The 19,976-nt window shown below is 49.9% G+C and overlaps 1 protein-coding gene across 1 annotated transcript; it reads right to left on the reverse strand.

Annotated features, from left to right (window-relative positions):
• Positions 1 to 486: 486 nt before the first annotated feature.
• On the reverse strand, positions 487 to 15,365 carry KLHL12 (kelch like family member 12). Its single transcript, XM_062624941.1, has 10 exons — positions 15,034 to 15,365; positions 14,051 to 14,268; positions 11,401 to 11,550; positions 9,056 to 9,170; positions 7,432 to 7,538; positions 6,351 to 6,546; positions 5,463 to 5,621; positions 4,044 to 4,142; positions 2,356 to 2,542; positions 487 to 2,019 (listed from the first exon to the last, which is right to left on the reverse strand). The coding sequence occupies exons 1-10, from the start codon at positions 15,131 to 15,133 to the stop codon at positions 1,893 to 1,895; spliced, it is 1,458 nt and encodes a 485-aa protein (XP_062480925.1). The 5' UTR covers positions 15,134 to 15,365; the 3' UTR covers positions 487 to 1,892.
• Positions 15,366 to 19,976: the final 4,611 nt, after the last annotated feature.

A 19,976-nucleotide genomic window follows, 5' to 3' on the forward strand; every position in this document is an offset into this window, starting at 1 on the left:
CCATCACACTTGTGCTCCAGGCCCTGCACCAGCTGCGTTCCCTTCTCTGGCCCCGCTCCAGCACCTCAATGTCTCTCCTGCAGTGAGGGGCCCAGAGCTGAACACAGGATTCGAGGTGCGGCCTCACCAGTGCCCAGCACAGGGGCACAATCCCTGCCCTGGCCCTGCTGCCGCACTGGTGCTGGTTCAGGCCAGGATGCACTGGCTCATATTAGCACAGTTAACCAGTTATCACTGTAGACTGTTATAAGTCTTTTCTCTGCTGCCACCCTCTTCCCAAGCGGACCCTGCAACAAACCCACCCTATCGGAGGTGGTCCAGGCCGGATGGGTTTTGTGCTGTGGCTCCCCACAGATGGAGCTGTTTTTACTTCTCACGCTGAAGCTGCAGTGTTGGTACAGCTGCCTGATCTACCATGGGGTTTGTACACCCTCCACCCAGCAGCGACACAAAGGGCTTGAAGGCAGAGAACAGAAGCTGAATTCCCACTGGCTCAGGAAATATTTTATTCTTTATATCTTCATTAAAAAATAAACATAGGAAACCAAACCACGGAACACGGGTGGGAGAGAAACAAACGCAGAAGGGCAGAGCAGTGCCTGAAAGTGCTTCATGGAGTCATGCTACCACGTCCCTGATCCCACCCTGTCCCCCAGGCGAGGAGTCGGCAGTAAGCTCAACGAGCAGCACTACACGGAGCCCGTGCTCCCAGAAACGCAGCAAGGCAGGGGACATGCTGAGGAGGGAGGGCTCCGGCGAAGCTCTCACTCGGGGCAGGCGAAGGACAGCTCCTGTAAGAGGGTGCGGAGTTCCAAGGCAGGGGGATAAAGAGCTGAGAACAAAGGGCAGGAGGGAGTCCTGGATGTCACCCCACAACAGCCCTGGAAGCAGAACAATCCTACATGAAAGGAAAATCCACACCATGAACTGGATTGAGAGGCTGATGGGGATGTGCTGGACACGTCTGTCCGCAGGCAAACCCCACTCGCTCACCCACCAGCAAAATCCACGCGACAGCAGCGATCGTGTCCCTGCTTTCAGGGCCTTGACCTCTCCAAGGTGACCTCCCCATAGGGGTGGGAGCAAAGGCACTGCCACAGCACAGCAAGGCTCCTACTGCCAGGAAACGCAGCTCTTTGCAGCTGCTGTCAAGCTTTTTGGGGGGAAGTGAGATGTGCTGAACCTTGCTGAGCCCCCGATCAGAGCACAAACGCTGCAGACCTGCTCCTACACCAGGCAATGAGCTTTCTCCCTGCCCTCTGTCCCCTGCAGCCAAGGGCTTCTGGGTCTCAGTAGTTCACAGCTTAAATCTGCAACTCCTGTGTGCAGACCTGTGAGGAACCTGCAGACGTAGCTACAGTGCAGGACCCACTTATACACGCTCGCTCAATTTGGCTCTGCACTGATGTGCGCTTGAGGAGCAATGTTTAAACATTCAGTATGTACAAGATGATTTGTAGCCAAAACATAAGAGCAGCTGGGTTCACCCTCACACATCCACACGGCCAAAAGCAACCACAGGACCTGTGTGGTACTGCAGTGGCTGAAGAGACCACCCAGTTGTATGTACACATCCTTGGAAGCAATTCACGAGGTTGGCTGACACCAAGGCTGGGGGCATCTCTGCTCTGCCAATAGACTTAGCCACAGGAACAGCAGAGAGCGCAGCTTCTCCTGACCTGCTTCACAACCTTCACAGAGCCCCCGATTTTGAATGACTGCTGAGATAACACGTTTATGCACATGCTCTAGTCAAAAGCAGCACAGAAAGCTGCTGGTCTGGTGCTTATTTCCACAGCATCCACGACTCTCAACAACAGTCACTGCAAACCACTTTGGACTCTTCCTCCAGCCGAGACTTTTCAGCATGTTCTTGCCAAGGTCCCTCCAGATCACTTCTCCCGAAGGACGCAGACTCCAGCGTCACAGCGCTGCATCCCCAGGGAGGTCACCACTTCCCAGTTGTCAATGATGGGATCGTAGCACTCAATGCTGCTCAGCAGTGAGTTGCCATCGTACCTGCAAGGCCAGAAGGTTACAGGTGAGGGATGCTGCAGAAGGAAGAGGCTGAGGCATTCAGAGCCCTTCCTGGGAGGCTGGACAGCTGTGTATAGAAAAAGCCTGAAATGAAACCGCTGCATCAGGCTCCCTTTTGCTGTCTGCTGCTGCCCTCCTGCCAGTCTCGGCGCTGGGCCAGCACAGTGCCTGTTCACGCTGGGCACGGTCCCTCTGGGCTGCGTCCCCTCATAAAGCTTGGAATGGAAATAGGGGGAGAGGCCGCCTGGACCAGGGCAGAGTCACCTCAGCTCCTGCAGGGCATCTCCCCCCCAGCCCCAGCCCAGGGCAGCCGCTTACCCAGCGATGGCGTAGAGCCGTCCCCGCAGCACCGTGGCCCCCACGTAGCAGCGCGGGGTTGTCATGCTCGTTACAGTGGTCCAGGAATCAGTGCGGATGTTATAGGCTTCCACAGAGGAGAGATGTGCCGTCCCGTCGAACCCGCCCACCACGTAAATGTGGTCATTCAGCAGAGCCACTCCAGCCCCTAGAGACAGAGAGAGAAGGCGGCACAGTCAGGGCCATGAGTGACACTGGGAGCACTGGGCCCCGGGCTCACTGCTGCAAGGATGAACTGGATCAGTTCCTCCCTCTTCAGAGGACATTTTCTTATATCTCCCACAAGAGAGCTGTCATAACCCAGTGTCTTCTGTTATTGTTGCCTCCAATACAATACCTGAAACCCTGTAACTACCAAATGCTGCTGAATCTTTGGCATAAGGGGGGCCTGAACAGCACTGCAGCTGGGGCAGCACTGGCAATGTGGGGTGTTCACCTTGGCTGAAAACCACCCAACTACTCCCTGAACAGCCCAGCACAAAGCTCGTTCTGCTGCAGCTGGGACTCTGTCACCACAGAGACAGGTTTCTCTGGTGATCACAGCTCCCTGGTGTCACCCAGCCCTTGAGAGCATGCAGCAAGGACTGCTCCCTGCGAGGCTGGAGGAGGGATTTCTTTGCCAGGGCTCCTCTGGAAGGCAGGCAAATGAAAACTGGTGCCTGTTGCAGTCAGAGATGGAAGTAGCTGAACCATCTGTCTGAGCAGCTGTTCTCAGACTAACAGCAATCAATAATACAGCTGGGAATTGATGACAACAGCAGCAAATAACCCCCCCTGCCAACCTCTGCTCCTCATCTGCAGCTCCCTTCAGGTAAAGCACCAAAGAACACGGTGAGAGAACAAGGCACTTAATGGCCTTGGGTGCTCCTGCCAACACCAGCTGCTGTTTTGACCTACATCTCGAGAGCAGAGCAAACCCTGTCAAGCTGTTACCACCAATGTGTAACTATTGCACTGATGAATATCCTGAAGGAAACAAGCCAGATGCTCTGCAGCTCTTGGGCATTGATCTGTTGCTTTCATAAACAGGGTATAAGAGACGTTCTGTTCCACTAAACACAACCTCACCTTCACTGTCTGTTCTTGCTGAGAGCACCAAACCAGCTGGGAACAGCCAGGCTGTCCCAGCGAGCTCTCTGACAGCTTCAGAGGGGAAGACTTTGGCTGAGAGAAGGGACAAGACCAATGCCTAAGCAGGGAAGTGGGATCTAGCAGTGCAGCATGGCCAAGGTTTCTGAGGGGTGGCCTACCTCCAGAATCTGCCCTAAGAGACGAAGAGAAACAAGAGCTGACAAGAACCAGCTCAGCCCACCCCATTATCTTGCACTATGGTCTGTACTTTCTGCCTTGCTGATGTTTCTCCATGCTGGGCACCGTTCCTAGTTATGGAAGTCACACAGGACTTCCTCTCCCTCCCTGTAACCTATACGCCCACAAACACATTCCTCTATGCACATCTTAGCAGGGGATGGAGACTTCACACATACAAAAATCAGCTTTTTCTCTTGGGAAGATAAGTCCTGCCCTAAAATCACCCCTTCTCAAAGCCAAAGCACCCTTTGGAGCAGTCAATGTCCTCCAGGGCAGCAGAACAAGCCAGCACGAGCTTCCTCAGCACAACACAAAACGTTTTGACCTCAAGCTCTTACCTGAGCGCTTAGTGGCCATCGGGGTGACATTCGTCCAGTGTCCAGTGTGGGGATCGTACCTCTCGACAGAATTCAGGATGTTCAGCCCATCGTAGCCCCCTGAAACAAAATACACGAGCAAACCATGGCACTGGCTTCTGGGCAATGTTTTCTGTGTGGAGAGCAGTAACACCGGTTCCTCCTGAGCCCAGCATCGCACTGGCACCAGCACAACCCACAGCATGCCGGGGCTGGCAGAGCAAAGGGATCCCTGCAGCTCGCAGTGCCAGACCGGAGCCAGCACAGAGCGAGCTCTGCCCCTGCACTGCTCCGGCCGTGCTGGGCAGAGCATCGCTCTCCACACCAGTACGACCAGGTCAGCACTGTGCTGGTGCCAGTGTCGATGCTGTCCTGCTAAAGCAGATGTTCAGCTTCCAGACCTGGTGCTGGCTCAGGGTCTGTGCTGCAGCTGCCAGCTGATGCCAGAAGGCTCCATGGTGTAGGCTGGGATGTCTCAAAGAGCTGTTTCACAAGAGGATACCAATAAATCTCTTTGTGCAGCTTCAGCAAAGGTCCTTCAGCATGGAGGACAACAGATGTCCCCCAGGCTGTCATTTGCCTTGGGGACAGCATGAGGAAGAGCAATTTGGGAGAGGGAAGTAAACCCCATAAGCTAGTGTCCAATATCCAATAGTGATTCCCCAGGAACAGGGCTGCAGTAAATGTGGGTATAGCACTGGGCCCAGAGGGTGCATCTTCAGAGTGATTTGCCCTCCAGCACTCTGTTCACAGCCTCTGCAAATGAAACAAGTGCTACAGAAAGGAGAAAGGATAATGTATGGCTCAGGATATAGCTCTGGAGCATTACAGCTGCCATTGCTTTGTGTGAATCAAATGCACCCTCTGTCCTGTGGCTCTGTGCTTCATCTCTAGGGCATTAAACAGGGGAAGTTCAGGTTAGATCTAAGGCAGAAGCTCTTCCCTGTGAGGGTGCTGAGGCACTGGTACAGGCTGCCCAGAGAAGCTGTGGCTGCCCCATCCCTGGCAGTGCTTAAGGCCAGGTTGGACAGAGTGACATGGTCTAGTGTGAGGCATCCCTGCCCATGGCAGGGGGTTGGAACTGGATGACCTTAAGGTCCTCTCCAACCCAAACCATTTTATGATTGTATGATTTTAGCCACAGCCCAGTCCATGCAAACCTCAGCTGGCACCGCTCATCCCCCTGCTGCCCTCAAATGTAGGCTGATCGTGTCCCATTTACTTCTGACAGCATTTACTGCGGGTATATGGCAGCTCCAGTCTAAGCCATTGCAATGGGAACAGGGAGAACAGGCTGCATTCCCTGTGTCAGTTAAAACCTTCTCTTCTAACCCGCACATGACACCACAGACAGCACTGTACTGTCAGCAAGTGTTTGCAGAATGCCCTGCGGGTACCTACCGAGGCAGTAGATAACTCCATTAGCTACAACAAGCCCCGCGCCTTCCCGCGCTGTCTGCATGTCTCCCAGCATACTCCACTGATCGATGTTGGGGTCGTAGCGCTCCATACTGGTGTGCCGCCGGCTGCCGTCGAACCCACCGGAAACATAGATCATGTCTGCAAGGTTGGACAGGGCTTGGGCTCAGCGAGTCAAGCAGCAAACACGCACAGGGAGCAAGAAGGCCCTCACAGATGGAGCAAAACTACAACGTGGACTGCAGGATACGGGAACAACTGCGGGTCTTGGCACATTTAGAGCCCAAGCAAACCCAGGCTCCCCTCCCTAGCTCGCTGCGTTAGCCTGTTCACAGGCCAAACAACCAACAAACCCATCTGGCCCTTAAATCTGCTTCTTTCTGATGACGAAAGAGAATGTGCACCCTCCAGTCAGATTTTTCATGCCTCAGAACCCACTGAAACACTGCCATGGCCAAACCCTGCCTCTTGCTATTGGCACATCAGCACCTCCGCAGAGTCCTAGGAATCCTTCCCTGCAGATGCTCCACTTTCAGCCTCTCTCGGGTGCTGGATGGTTACTGCTGTACTCGGTGTCCTGTGCTCAGCAACACGCGACACCGTCAACCACCCCGAGCGCTTCCCACTCCGTAATCCCAGCGTTCCTTTCCCTTGATGCACAGACACACGCCGTAAGAACGAAGCGGAGGCAGAGCTGCTCTCGGGATACGTGGGCAAGTTTCCCACTTGTACTGCTCCTCCAGCTGATGAGCATTTCAGACTCACCTCCTCCCTCAGGGCCAGCCCCCTCTGCACACACCAGCTCAGGGCCTTTCAGGACGAGAACGGCACAAGCTGTGCTGCCCTCTCAGCCTGGTGACCAGGACGTACCTCCAAGGGTGGTGGCTCCTGCCAGGCCTCGCCGTACGTTCATCGGAGCCACGGAGTACCAGATACCGTCCTCATCTGAGGTGTAATCCAAGCACTCCACCGAGCTGAGCCGGGAGCGACCGTCGTAGCCCCCGATCACATAGATGCGATCGTGCAGGGACACTGTGGCAACGTAGCGCCTCTTACGGGTGATGCTCTGCAACAGGGAAGGAACAAAAAGGTCAAGGAGAGGAGACCCCAGGGGTGCAGGGAGGGCAGCGCCGCTCCTCCAGCCCACCACCACAGAGGCAAACAGCACGCTGGGTTTAAAGGATACAGCCTTCAGAGGCTGTGCCTGCCCTCCTCTGCCTCTGCCATGCGCCCTTCTCATGGTCAGGTCTCTCTGCACTGAAATGCTTTGCATGAGGTGTCATTTATGCTGCTACTGAGTCTTTGATGCATCTTGAAGGCTTGTGTGCCTCCCACTGGCTCCCTGCAGAGACTGTTCATAGGAAAAACGTGGAGACTCAGAATACCTGAAGCTTTCAGCCTCCAAAACCGTAACAGACTTCTGGGCCCCCAAGTGACACTGGATTAGCAATATTAAAGAAGCAGCAGCTCTCCACCATTTCACACAGATAAAGCTGATTTTAAATTTAGTCCAAAATACTCCTCAGTGCAGGAATTCTCTCTTCCATACTATCCCCCATTATGCTCAGAAACAATGGGACCAGAGAGATCCTGCAACCTGCCTGAAAGAACTTACCCTATTCCTAGTGACATTTCAATTATTACCACTAACCTTAAAGCTTCACAACCCTTCAATAAGAAACATGAGAAGTCTCACTCCCACAACAGAATGCGGTTCTCTGTAGGCTCATCTGATTAGAAACATGACAACCACCCCTCACACAAAACTGATTTAAGCAGATCTCCAAATGTGGTTTCAGCATTCGCTGTGTAAACCACAGCAACTCCAAAGGATTTATGGCAGAAATGCTAAGCAGAACACGAAGGACAGCCCAATGAGGGATGTTATATTGCTGCTGCTACAGGAGCAGTGCCTGAGCACAGCCAGTGGTGGTCAAAAATGGTCCCTTACTGGCAAGAAACTCCACTCCTGAGTCTTCGGGTCGTATTTCTCCACTACATCAATAGGTGACTGCTGGCTGCCAAAGCCGCCGATCACAAGCAGGACTTCATTAGCTCCTAGAGCAAAGAGGGAGAGCAAAGTCAAGTCAATCCCTTCAAACCAAAGGGAATCACCTGAAGAAACACTCCTCCTTCCTTGGGGCGACAAGCTGCCTCTAAATCCCTGGTTTCATCAGTACTCTGAAGCAGGCACCTAACCTGGCTATGGGCACATGGACACTTCTATCCTCAGCAGGGAAGAGAGAGAAACTCTTCCAGGGTGCATGACAGCAGGACTAACTCAGGTTTTAGGAGCTCTCTGCTCCAGGGCTGTTCCTCCCAGTACTAGAGGCACTTTGGGAAGACAAGCTGGCTAAGTTAGGTGCTGACATTGGCTTGGGTGTAATTTCCTTTGTATTCTTTCCCCCGTTTTTCCCAAACCTCTTCCCATCCCATGAAAGCTGAAGGAGGATGGCTGCTTCCCTGCAGCCTCCTCACTAAACAAGGCCTTTTCCCCTCATTTACAAGTGACATCCAGACCAGATGGCACCTTAGTTCCCCATTTCACTGAGAAGCCAGTCAAGCTGATTCTTATGTGTTTTATTTCAGAGGGGCCTTCCCTTTCCTTTCTCTTCTCCAAGATGGTCCCTGAGTTTTTCTTATTTTCTCTGTGACTGTTAAATAACACTTGTGACCTGAGGAGCTTTAACTTCCCTTGTAATGACTGCCTTGAAGGTAGGCTTCTATCATAGCCATAAAACCTGATGAGCATCCCCTGGATCTCCTGGGCCAGCTGAAGTGCAATCATTTCAGTCTCTCCCATAGAAAGTTAATACACAACTTGATCAGAGTTTATAGGTGACACATGGCGAGAGCATTGCTGACAGTAGATGGTATGGAATCAGTTAAAAAAGGTAGGGCTGAATCCAGAAGATGAACCTGAGCACTAAGATGCAAGAGTTTTTACCTGCACAGTTAAACAATAAACCAGTTTTGGGATGTCCCCTTTATCAGAGGAAGCATTTCAACTAGAATAAAATGAAATTTGTCTTTCTAAAATGACAGCTTGAGCTGAGCTGTCACTGACACCAATGGAGGATGTTCCCACCAAACCAGGAGACATGCAGTACCCCTGCAGGGAAAGGGGGATCTCTCCATCTCCCTCCCTGGGCTTTCTCCTCTCAGATTCTCTGCTGAAAATGAATCTTCAGTGTAACACAACTGCCTCTCACCTCACAGCTCTTCTTGTTTCTGACACTGATAGACAGAAAGAAACTCCTTCCATACTTCTTGGACAGCTGCACACCGAGACAGACCTATCTGGAGGCACCAGCAACCCAGGAAACTGGGATTTCAGAGGCCTGGGATTAAAGGCAACCAAGCAGTCCCCACATGGCTGCTAAGCAAGTGTGCTCTGAAAACAAACACGCCTCTGTCCTTTGCTCCAGGCCCCTTTCTGTACCACTGGGGACTGTGCATTGACAAGTTACTGCTGTGAAGCACTTCAGCACAATCACAAGGCACCAGGCATGGTGTATAACACAATACCTGCCGGTGCCCCACACCTTTGCAGTGACCTTTCCTTTGCTGCTCACCTAGACGTGCTCTTGTCCTAGGTCCTTGCATCTGACTCCGGAGCTCGGGCCGAAGGTGAAATTTCTTAGCTTCATCTACGAGGTCTCTGCACTGCAGACTGCATCGTATAAATGGCTGAGGAGAAACATGAGTCACTGGTACATGGGAGGTATTTTAAGATCCCTCAGAAGCGCTGTCCTAAAGCCAATTCTCATCAGTTCAGACAGCATAAAAACGACTTGTGTGCAGGCTGTTGCTGGTAGTGTCACTGTGCAAATACTGCATACAGTGAAATGCAAAGGCAGCTGAAGACTGGACTGCAGCTGGAAAGTTATGGGTCAATTCTCACACAAAGTCTGGCACTGCAGGTTCCATAATGAAAATAACTATACTGGAAAACGAAGGAAAAGCCACTTCTGCTACATTTAAAGCCACTAGAAGTACACCTGAAAAGGAGGACTGGCAGTGAAACCACACCTGAAATCAGCTTGGCTGGATGGGCCCTACATAATCAACTCTCAGTATATACCTGCCACCAAAGAAGAAACAAGGAGCACAGCACAATGAAGCAGCTCAGCTGGATGTATTAGCTTGATCCATGGGCACATGGGAAGTGTAACTATGAAGCAACAACAGCAATAGTAAGGTCTTCTTTCAAAGAAGCTGCAGCCCAAGGACAGGCTCATCTCCCTGCATAATGCCATGTAATTCCCTTCCTGGCTGAGGGCCTGGACCAACCTCTGCTCCATGTGCAGCGTTCAGTCCCCTTTGGGTGTCTGGTGCTACATGTGGCTGCTGGAGTAAGTTAAGATCTATTTTCACAAGTTCTCAGTGCTTGTGCAAGGCAGCCAGGGTGCTCAGAGCAGATAACGCCATACAGGGCCAACACTCCTCTCTGTGCTGCCCTGAGATGACAGTGTCCCACCAGTGTGTGTCACTTCCAGGCTGGAGAGGCCATCGCATGCACTAAGAAAGCTAAGGTCCTGTATGCACACCATCTTAGGCTGGTTTTGGAACAGATCTAGTTGTTTTGGCCCCAGTCTCTTTTGCGTTAGCTTCAGTTTCAGTTTACTGTGGACCGTAACTATCTGATTGAACAGATGCTAGCCCTAGCAGAACTTAATGGCCTGTTAGCTGCTCTTATTTAAGAACATCTGAAAAGGCCACCACATCAGAGATGAATGTTACTAAATCAGCCATTTCTCCATGTAGAGAAGTCAGTCATTGAACATTCAGCACTTGTCAGGTGACAAGGGCTAGTAACCACTGATCACCTCACATCACCATCAAAACAGAATGCTGGTTTGAACCTCTTTGTGCCTTCCTGTCAAACCTTGCACAGGCCCAGCACCACTTCCTGTCTGGAGTTAAGTTTCCATTGCAAAAGCTTCATTATCTCTTATCATCAGGGGACTGGAGCACCTCCCATATGAAGACAGGCTGAGAAAGTTGGGGCTGGTCAGCCTGGAGAAGAGAAGCTGTGTGGAGACCTCAGAGCAGCTTCCAGTATCTGAAGGGGGCCTATATGGATGCTGGGGAGGGACTCTTCATTAGGGACTGCAGTGATAGGACAAGGGGTGATGGGTTCAAACTGAAACAGGGGAAGTTTAGATTGGATCTAAGGAAGAAGTTCTTTTCTGTGAGGGTGGTGAGGCACTGGAATGGGTTGCCCAGGGAGGTTGTGAATGCTCCATCCCTGGCAGTGCTCAAGGCCAGGTTGGACGAGGCGCTGGGTGCCATGGTTTAGTGTGAGGTGTCCCTGCCCATGGTAGGGGGGCTGGACCTAGATGATCTTAAGGTCCTTTCCAACCCTAACTATTCTATGATTCTATCATCATCTACATTTTGGTTTGTCCCTGCAACACCCCAACCCTACAAAGCATCGGTGTTAGATATGGCTCTTAGTTGTGTGTTGGCCCTGGGCCTTAGCTGCTGTCCTCACTCAAAGGTACATGCCATCTGCACCTAAACCAGCTCCTGGTGACCTAAACCAGCTCCTGATTCCTCCCCAGGATTGCACGCCAACAGCTTTCAGCCTAGAGAAGGAGACCTGCTAGCACTTGTGAATAAAGAGCAGAAAGCACTATAAGGGATAACAACAGAAAGATGCTACATACATCAGAGGAGACAACTAATTGCTCCGATGGGGTGCCCTCCCAGCTAAAAACCAGGGTGCTGCCACTGCAGGCACAGCGAACAGCAAACCAGTGGGCACTCCAGCTGAAAGGGCCAACTCCACAGTGTCAGCATCAAAAAGCATCAGTAGAGAAAGCAGCTCCTAACGTGTTCTGCTAGGACAGCTGGAGCCTAACCAGGGAGCAGGGCAATGACACGTGGATGCTGCTCTGTGCCTGGGTGCGGGTACCTCGGTGTCGATGACGTCTGTGATGTAGCGGGGGGTGAGCAGCGGCATTCGCACGTACTGCAGCAGCTCGGGCAGCGACGCCTCCCGCTCCTTCTTCGAGTGCTTCACCCAGTTGATAACTGCCTCAAAAACCGGCTCTTCAGAGTCCACCTGGGAAGAGGAGGCACACACTGGTCAGACTGCAGGGCAGCACTTCAGCTGCTGCCATGGACCTGACAGCTTCCAGGCTGCTGATGCTACTTCATGGCTAGCAAGAGAGCATGATGTTTCAAGGAAGAGTCTGTTGTGGGAATTCCCATGAGCTGCATTTACAAGCCCTATGAAATTCCCTCATTTTCTTTTCCTTAAAACTGCAGTTTTTCCCTACAGCCCTAACCAATGGCTGGCACCACGAGTGCCACAGAAGGGAGCTGCATGGTCTGCATGCAGCAGAGCCAGAAGCTGGGAGCCACCACTCACTGCTGAGGGAGTGCAGTAACTCACAGGGCAGCTCCCCCAAGTTCTCACTGGAGCAGGAGTTATGGCCCTGCACAATGCAAAGCTCTACCATAAAGGTGATCAGAACCATGATTCATTTATATGGAGCAGGGTCTTGCTTGGCCTCCAGGCCCATGCCCACACACTGCCCCTTTAATGCTCAAGCCATCCCCATTGACTTTAAGGCTTCTTTAATATTTAATCCGCATTTAAGGAACCATGAACAACTGGATTTCAGAGGGGAGAACCCCAGGGCATGGATGTTACTGTTTATTTCTCCTGTTTATTTTATTCTGTGACTAGTTTATTTCTTTCTCCATTTAAGACCACCACATGCTGGTGCTTACACTACGGCCAGAGATCATACTGACTAAACCATCTCAATCTGATGCTTTTAGAGAACCTCCGGTGCTCTGGATATCTGTGAATACCAAGAGCTAAAACCTGTAAAAAGCTCTGTAATATATTATTTAGGCTTGGTTTTCTTTTTGCACATCCTCAGATCACCAAATGTAAAAGCAAATGAGCCATGAATTTATTATCATGATGTCTGTTAACTGCTATTAAATACGAAGTAAAAGGAAATACTGTAATAAGAGAATTGAGCCTTCCCACCAATACATGACGGGTCCACTCTGAGGTTCAGTTTGAAGCTGTCTGTTGCCAAATGCTCTGAAGCAGGGAGCCACCTCTGTGGCTCAATTCTTCCAAGCCACTGATTTAATTTGTTACGGTGTAATCTGACATGGCCTCTTTCTATCTGAATTACAGGGGAAGGCCAATTAGAGCTCACAAAAGGAGAGCAGAGTACTTCAGTATTTCCCATTTCTCCCACTTCCTCCTTACATGCAACAACCCCACATCGTTTTCTTCCCTCCTCAACTGTTCTCTGATGTATTTCAAGGTTTCGTTGCCCATGAAATCATTTCTTTTCTGAGACACGATATGGAACACTGCACACAGTGTCCCCGTCAGGACCTGCCACTGCATTTCTCACCCAGCCAGGGGATTTTGCGAGGGTGCTCCCTCAGTACCCTCTGCCACAGCACATCACCTCTGCACTGCCACAGCAACAGCTAAGGCATTAGAAGGAACACACACCTCACGGGGTGCCTGCAAGGCCTGACTCACTCCTTCCAATCCACAATGGATTTTACTTTGCCTGTGCAGATCATCCGATCAGTTTGGCTGCGTTGTTCTGAAGTTCCTCATTATTTCCCCTGCACTGTCCGGAAGTGTTATGTCAGGACTCAGCACAACCCACATAAGCTCAGACCTTCACAGCATTAAAGCTGCGGCTTGTTAAGCCCCAAACACACTCAGCCTTCCTCCACTGCTGACCTCAGCCTGCGCCACGGTCTTTCACTGCTCTCTCACATGCTCTTTCTCAAGCAGGTTTATTAGCAAGAGGATGTCAGCTTGGCTGAAGGCCACTTTCAAGGCAGACTTTCCAGGCATACAACAGGAACACTCTCCTGGCTAACCCTGTACTGGCTTTTCAGGAATTCCACAAAGATATCACTTACACTGGTTTGCTTCTAACAGTTCATGTTACTGGGAACTCTGAACAGTGTTTGCTCCAATCGCTTCTTTTAGAACCGAAGCAAACATCAATGCTCTACAAAGTCTACCTCAATTAAAAGCCCCCTCCCCATTCCTGAGGAATGTTCAATTTATTCGTAAGACATCTGGAAAAAGCACTTGACAGGTTCCAGCCCAAGAGAAAATCCTCCAAAAACCAACTTGAAAGGAACTAAATCTGCATCTAACTTCCTGAAGAGCCCGAGGGGCCGGTGCCATCACGCATTCTGCTGCTCTAAAAGCAGAGGACACCCGAATGCCTGGGATGACAAATGCATTGCTTGTGCTGCTGAGTAACATGCAAAGACCTACACATAGAAGTTAAAGTCTTGGGAGTATTTCTGAAATGTAGGCATTGAGACATCTCTGTAACCTCTGAAAGCTCCTCCAGGGAAAGGTGGAGACAAGGGCACAACAGCTCTGCAGAGGTGACTAATTGTGATGTCTTACTCGCAAGAAACACTTGTGGAAATGAACTTTCAAATTCAAGAGCTGTATGAGAAGTCCACCCGAGAAATATGGACTAATTCCTCACTGGTTTCAACATTTCACTTCAATGCTTTGCATAGTAATGGTACTGTTCAGGTTTTACCTGAATTTCATCACACTTGATGAGCTTTTCAACCTCTTCTTGATTTAAGAGGATAAACTCTTCATGCTGAACCACCTCTGGAAAATGTTTCTGGCTGAAGACCTCTGCAGCTTGCATTAGATCAACACAATTGTGTGTCTCAGCAAAATCCCGAATGCCCAAACAATTTGATGGATCCAGCTGGCTTTCTAGAAACTCACAGCAAGCTTGTTTCACACCTACGGAAAATTGGAGGGGTGAATGAGCACTGCATGCTTACTCCCAGTCCACTGCTTTGGAAAGGGCTTCAGAAAAGAAAGTTCTAAACAAGAATGAAAATCCAACTCAAACAACAAGCTTAAAAACACTACAAGAACACATATGCAAATATTCCTTTGGAGGGACCACGTGTCGGGGCTGTTTTGATCCCTGGCTATTCTATTGGACGCAAAACTTAACTAAATCTGGTATTAGGAAGAGCCTCAAATGTCAGCTGTACTCAGCTTCATGGCTTCTACACAAACCCCATGTAATGCCAGTGGATACGGCCACCAGATTTCTAGGTTTTCTTCAACGTCTTCTTGATAGTTGCCTGGGATTTGGGATACCTGTGTGGGATATCTCCATAGATGCACGTGCAACGACATCAACCAGCCTGTTAACAACCCAGACATACCAAATGACATCTAGGATTTGCTTATTATTTTAAGTTGATTGAAACATTTACGTGCTATACAGCCCACAATTCCTCTTGGGAATTCTCATGCAGAAACACAGTATCCCAAAGCATGGAACAATAACCTGGTTTATCATCTTCTTTTTCCACCCAAGTCAGCTCCTCTACCAAAGAGACCACAGCGCACAAGACAACAGACCACGTTTGACGTCAGCATTTATAAATATCATGCCACCCACAACCTGCCTTCCATTTCCAGAAGGTCAGGCAAAGCAGATCTCTAAACAGCACCAACTGTGTGCAATTTGTGCTGATCCTTGGAAATTACCTTTCAGCTGGAGCAGACACGCCGCTGGGAGCAGCTCTTGGACGTTTTCTACTGTCACGTGAACAGTTTCTGTATACACAAAGTCCAGCAGGATTTCCATGGTGGAGGCTGTCAGGCCCTGGATATCCACATAGGGCTTGTCTTTCTCTGAGAGCTGTAAATCACAAGGGAGACAGAGGTTTATTTTTCAGGAATGTGGTCAAAAAGCCAGCAATGCTCAGCAGCGTTTAAAAAAACCGTGATCTATCAGGGGGCTTTCAGCAGAGATTTGTCCTTTCTCTTCTTGTGCTCACTGAAAGAATAAGGAGAAGGAGGGAATTTCCCTACAGAATTAAGGGTAAAGGAGATCAAGTTCATTATGGATTGGAAGGGCAGCCAAACTGCATTGTAAAATGAGCAAGATGAGATTTGAGATAGCAGAAATTACACGCGCCATTTGTGCAAGACAACGGAACTCTCTCCTCCATGCAGTAACTCCAAGGAACTGTCCAGGGCACTTCCTCCCTGGGCTGGATGTGTCTGACAGGCTGCACATGGAGTCCTCACTTCACTGCTCCACTGTGAAAACCAAACCAAACAGAAATCTGTGTCCTAGCTCTTCAATTCCTGACCCATTCTGCAAGCTTATGGTGAAGGCGGCTAAAAAGAATGAGTATTTCTAGACCAGAGAATTCACAGTTAAAGGTTAAACTTCGGGTTACCTTAAACATTAGAAAGTGAAATACTATACATACAGTGATGGTACTTCCACAACCCTGACTCTCTCCCCTGACCATTTTATCACCTTTAAAATACATCTTTTGAGGGTGTTATTTTTATTCCCCAAGGAACGTTACCATCTCAGGGATCAATCTTTGGGAACGGTAAATTCTGCCAATTCACCAAATGTGCACCTCTATAGGTACAGAACTGAGACTGCATTTCGCAACGCATTGGGTTTGCGGTTCAAGAACAATGGGCTCGCAGGTGGACTCATTAATCACACCCTGCACCGAGCTGCAAGCTTGGCAGCAGGAATGGACCTCAACAGAAGGATGTCTCCATGCAGCACGCTGCAAAACCAACCTTTTTTCCCCATGACTTTTGAAGAAGTATCAGTGCAAGCACGATTCAGATGAAGGCTCATGACTTTCCTTGACAAGAGTAAGCCTGAAGCTGGTTACAGGCAGGTTGAGCAGAGACTCAGTGAAGAGAAAGTCTGATCAAAGCATGATTGCTTGGCCTAGAATCTGCCACAGTTGGGGAAAAAGGAGGAAACAGAAGCACTGAAAATAAGAACAGTCAAGGATATTTCTGTAGAGGCATCTGATGACACAGCAGCAGAAGGGAAGTAATGTCTCTGCTGAGCCGGAGCCATTTCCATCATGCAGAGAGGTACACTTCACAGCAGAGAAACACAGAGGGGAATGGTGATACCCGAAGTAATCTGAGGGAAGAGGCCTTTCAAGTCTATTGACACAGTGAACAAACTTTATGGCATCCAGAGTCAGGAAGGAACAGCAAATTACCTTGTCTGACCTGCTGTACGACAGGCCATGCATTGCATTTAGAAGCTAAAATGAGTTCCTAACTTGGGCTACACAAAACATTCCCAAAGACTAAGCTGTTTGCTACAACAAATAAAGGACACAGATGTCACAGAATTATAGAATAGTTTGGGTTTGAAGGGACCTTAAGATCACCCAGTTCCAACCCCCCTGCCATGGCCAGGGACACCTCACACTAAACCATGGCACCCAAGGCTCTGTCCAACCTGGCCTTGAATACTGCCAGGGATGGGGCATTCACAGCTTCCCTGGGTCACCAAGGGTGAGAACAGTTCAGATAAGATGTTTGTATGATTCCAACAAACAAATGGAGATTAGACCATACATACTCAGAAGAAAGAGGATAAGAAGTTACAGGAGTTGACAGGACAGGATCTCTGCTGGTAGAATTTCAGATCTCCTTCCCCCTTTGCTGTTTAATACCAGAGTTCTGCTAACCAGTAGGAAGTAAAGCAGTGAGGAGCTGATACTCCCCAATGCAAGCACATTCCTAACATGTCATAAAAAGTATGCAGCACGACAGATCCAAAAATCAACCGGAGCAGCCAGGAAAACACATTCCCTCATTAGGGAGAGTCACTTGGAGACCTCAGGAGTTTTACCCCAGGATGCCTCAGCTGGTGAAAGCCTCAGAACAAGGGCTGCAGGTCACAGCTCTGCTGTGAACCATGATGTTGGTGTCTCCCGTCCATAAATCACACAACTCACTCTGCAGGAGAATGGCCATAACATTTTGGCACCTCCTTCTTATCCAAGGCTGATTCCTGGTTGTGCCTTCACTAATGCAGATACTCAAATAGATTGCAATAAACTCCTCCAATTTCTCCTTACCTATGGGGGAAGATAAATGCTGCGTGACAGTGCTAGTGTGTGTCTCCCTGCATTCTAAAAGGTGATCACAGTACAGTGAAGATGACCATGTAAGAACCTGGAAACAGAAGTTGTTAGTTTTCAGAATGACTATTCCTCCATGTTCCAGGGGGAAAACCTCCAATTTCTAGAACAGATCCTCCAAGAAAAGACTGATTTATTTCTGAAGTGGAGCCAATGATCAGCTCTTAACACATCCTGAATGATGCTAACCTGTCCAAAGACAGAAATGCCAATACACAACTAGGATCCAGGGGAGCATTTGCTATAACTGCTCTCCAGTTTTCACTGCAAGGAAGAACCTTGTAGGTAACACTGATGGGTGTTTCAGTTTTCCCACACCACTTGGCACAGTGGCAGAGGAAGGCATTGTCAAAAGCCAGGGATTCAACAGGGGACCGGTGGCTTCTCCTTACTCTGGAAAATGGGAACAGAAAATGGGAAGAAATTAATACTAAGTATTACTACACACTAAAGACCAAGAACTTCAAAGTAAGTGTCAAAGTCAGAGGTGAGAGAAGGAAGGGAACAAGAGGCACACGGACTGGCAAACACAATTCTTTAAGATGATGGTCTCTGATGACAGTCTCAGTGCTACACTGGCCATGCACAGATGAACGACATTAGGCATAACCCAGGGATCAGCTCTGAACCAAGCCTTGTGCAGCCCAAGGCTGACAAAAGCCACACACTGCACCTAGCCAGGTAACCCCAGATCCCCAGGAGGCAAGCGATGAAATGCAACGAAGCCCTCACACACTGTCAATCCCTCCTGCAACACGGCATTTGGAGCTCCCTCATGACTTACAGCCATGGCCAAAACCACTCTGTACCCACACGTGTTTGGGGAGTGACCAAATGCTGTCCCACTGCACTCACCAGCATACTTGCTGCTGACACACATGGGAAGCAGGTCCACTTTGGGGCTTACCAAACTGTCATTTCCTGGAAGGGACGCTCTCCCACAAACAGGAACTATGTGTGCCCCTCGCCAGCTCTGTCATTTGGTGTTCCCACACAAAACCAACCCAACGAATCTGGAACAAATACAAACCACCCCAAAGAAGGAAAACCCTTCAAGCAGCAGCAATTCAGGAGCATGAGATCGAGCGGTCATGCCCCCTGGACACCAGATGCACTTCTTTTTCTAGGAAGAATTGCATCTATTAATTCAGGCCACTGTAACATTACAGTTCAAATGAAAGTATAAAGAAGGAAGGAGAGATGATCTCAGTTTAGAGAGGGTACCAAAGTACACCAATCCTCAGCCTTTGCTAGCAGCCACAAAGAACGTCCTGTAGCTCACAGCGTGACTGGATCTCTGCAGACAGATGCCTAGACAATGTCCAGGAAGTCAAAAGCATTAACAGGAACGTAGAGGCAAACACAAAGAAGCAGAGCCCGTCTGCTCTACTGCTGTGTACCTTGAGGCTAGTGGTAAACAGAGAACTTCAGCCTCCAGGGACTGAATTTGCTTTGTGTATTTTGTAATTACATGTCCTTTATGCTGGGGAAGAGCATAAACCTGACAGATGTACAAACTTCACGGAACATGGACGTAAACCACACTGCCCCGTGGGCAGTCCACACGTCTGGTCTCGGTTGCTTTGCACAGGACTATATAAACCAAGGCACCTGCTCACCCGATGCAGCACTGAAAGATGGGGGCATGCAGACAGCTCTGCCATCCGTGTGCATTGCTGGAAAAGCAAAGAATTATTCTCTCCTGCAAGCACTACTGGGCTAGCAAAGAGGTCTTTAGGACCTTTGAGCTCTGCTAATGGGGAAATTGCTGTGATATAGAAATCATCTCCTGTAAAGAAAAAGCCATGAGGACTGATTCTAACTTATACAAGGCAAAGCACCTCATATTTAACAACATGAATATTACCTTTCAGTGATTCAGAACAGCAGCATGCAATGAGGGCAAGGAGTAGAGCAACCAGGGCTTACAGCCTCAGCCCCAACCCCAGCGCTCGAGGCTGCATCCTCTTTGCAAGAGCAGCAGCACAACCCATCACGTACCAGCTGATCAGCCAGTGCGAAACAGAGATCAGAGCATCAGTTAAATACCCTCCATTTCAGTTTTAAAGGGCTACCTTACGTTACCAGCCTGCCTAAGGCACAAGCCACGGCTGGCGCCCTTGGCCAGAGGGATGCCCAGGAGCGTGAAGACCATAACCCACCGCTATGAAATAAAACCAGTGCATGATTCAGAGCCTTCTGGTTTACCAGCTCAGCCTGGCAGCTCTCTGGGGCACAGGTTGGTCACACGCAATGACTCAGGACCACGGCCCCAAACTGCAGCCTCTGACTCCCACCATGCCATGATAAAGGGCTGCCATGAGGCCACCTACAACACTGCGAGGGGCTTCAGGGCCACGAGGACCCCGAGGGCTCCAGCGTCACTGCGAGGGGCACGAGCAGCTCCTTAGAGACCCAGAGCCACAATGGGGGGGGGGAAGGGGGGGGATCCAGAAGGTTCCAGGATCACCTTGAGGGGCCCTGGGCCCAGCTGCTGAGCAG

Source organism: Pezoporus occidentalis, unplaced genomic scaffold (genome assembly GCF_034315485.1).
Source record: "Pezoporus occidentalis ecotype Australia unplaced genomic scaffold, CSIRO_AGI_Poc_V1 ctg274, whole genome shotgun sequence".
Lineage (NCBI taxonomy): Eukaryota > Metazoa > Chordata > Aves > Psittaciformes > Psittacidae > Pezoporus > Pezoporus occidentalis.

Coding starts and splice junctions, on each gene's coding strand:
- KLHL12 (XM_062624941.1), bottom strand. CDS start 15,133: ATGGAAATCCTGCTGGACTTTGTGTATACAGAAACTGTTCACGTGACA. Junction 7,539..9,055: donor TAGGACAAGAGCACGTCTAG/GTGAGCAGCAAA, acceptor TCTTTGCTCTAG/GAGCTAATGAAGTCCTGCTT. Junction 5,622..6,350: donor AGGAGCCACCACCCTTGGAG/GTACGTCCTGGT, acceptor CCAACCTTGCAG/ACATGATCTATGTTTCCGGT.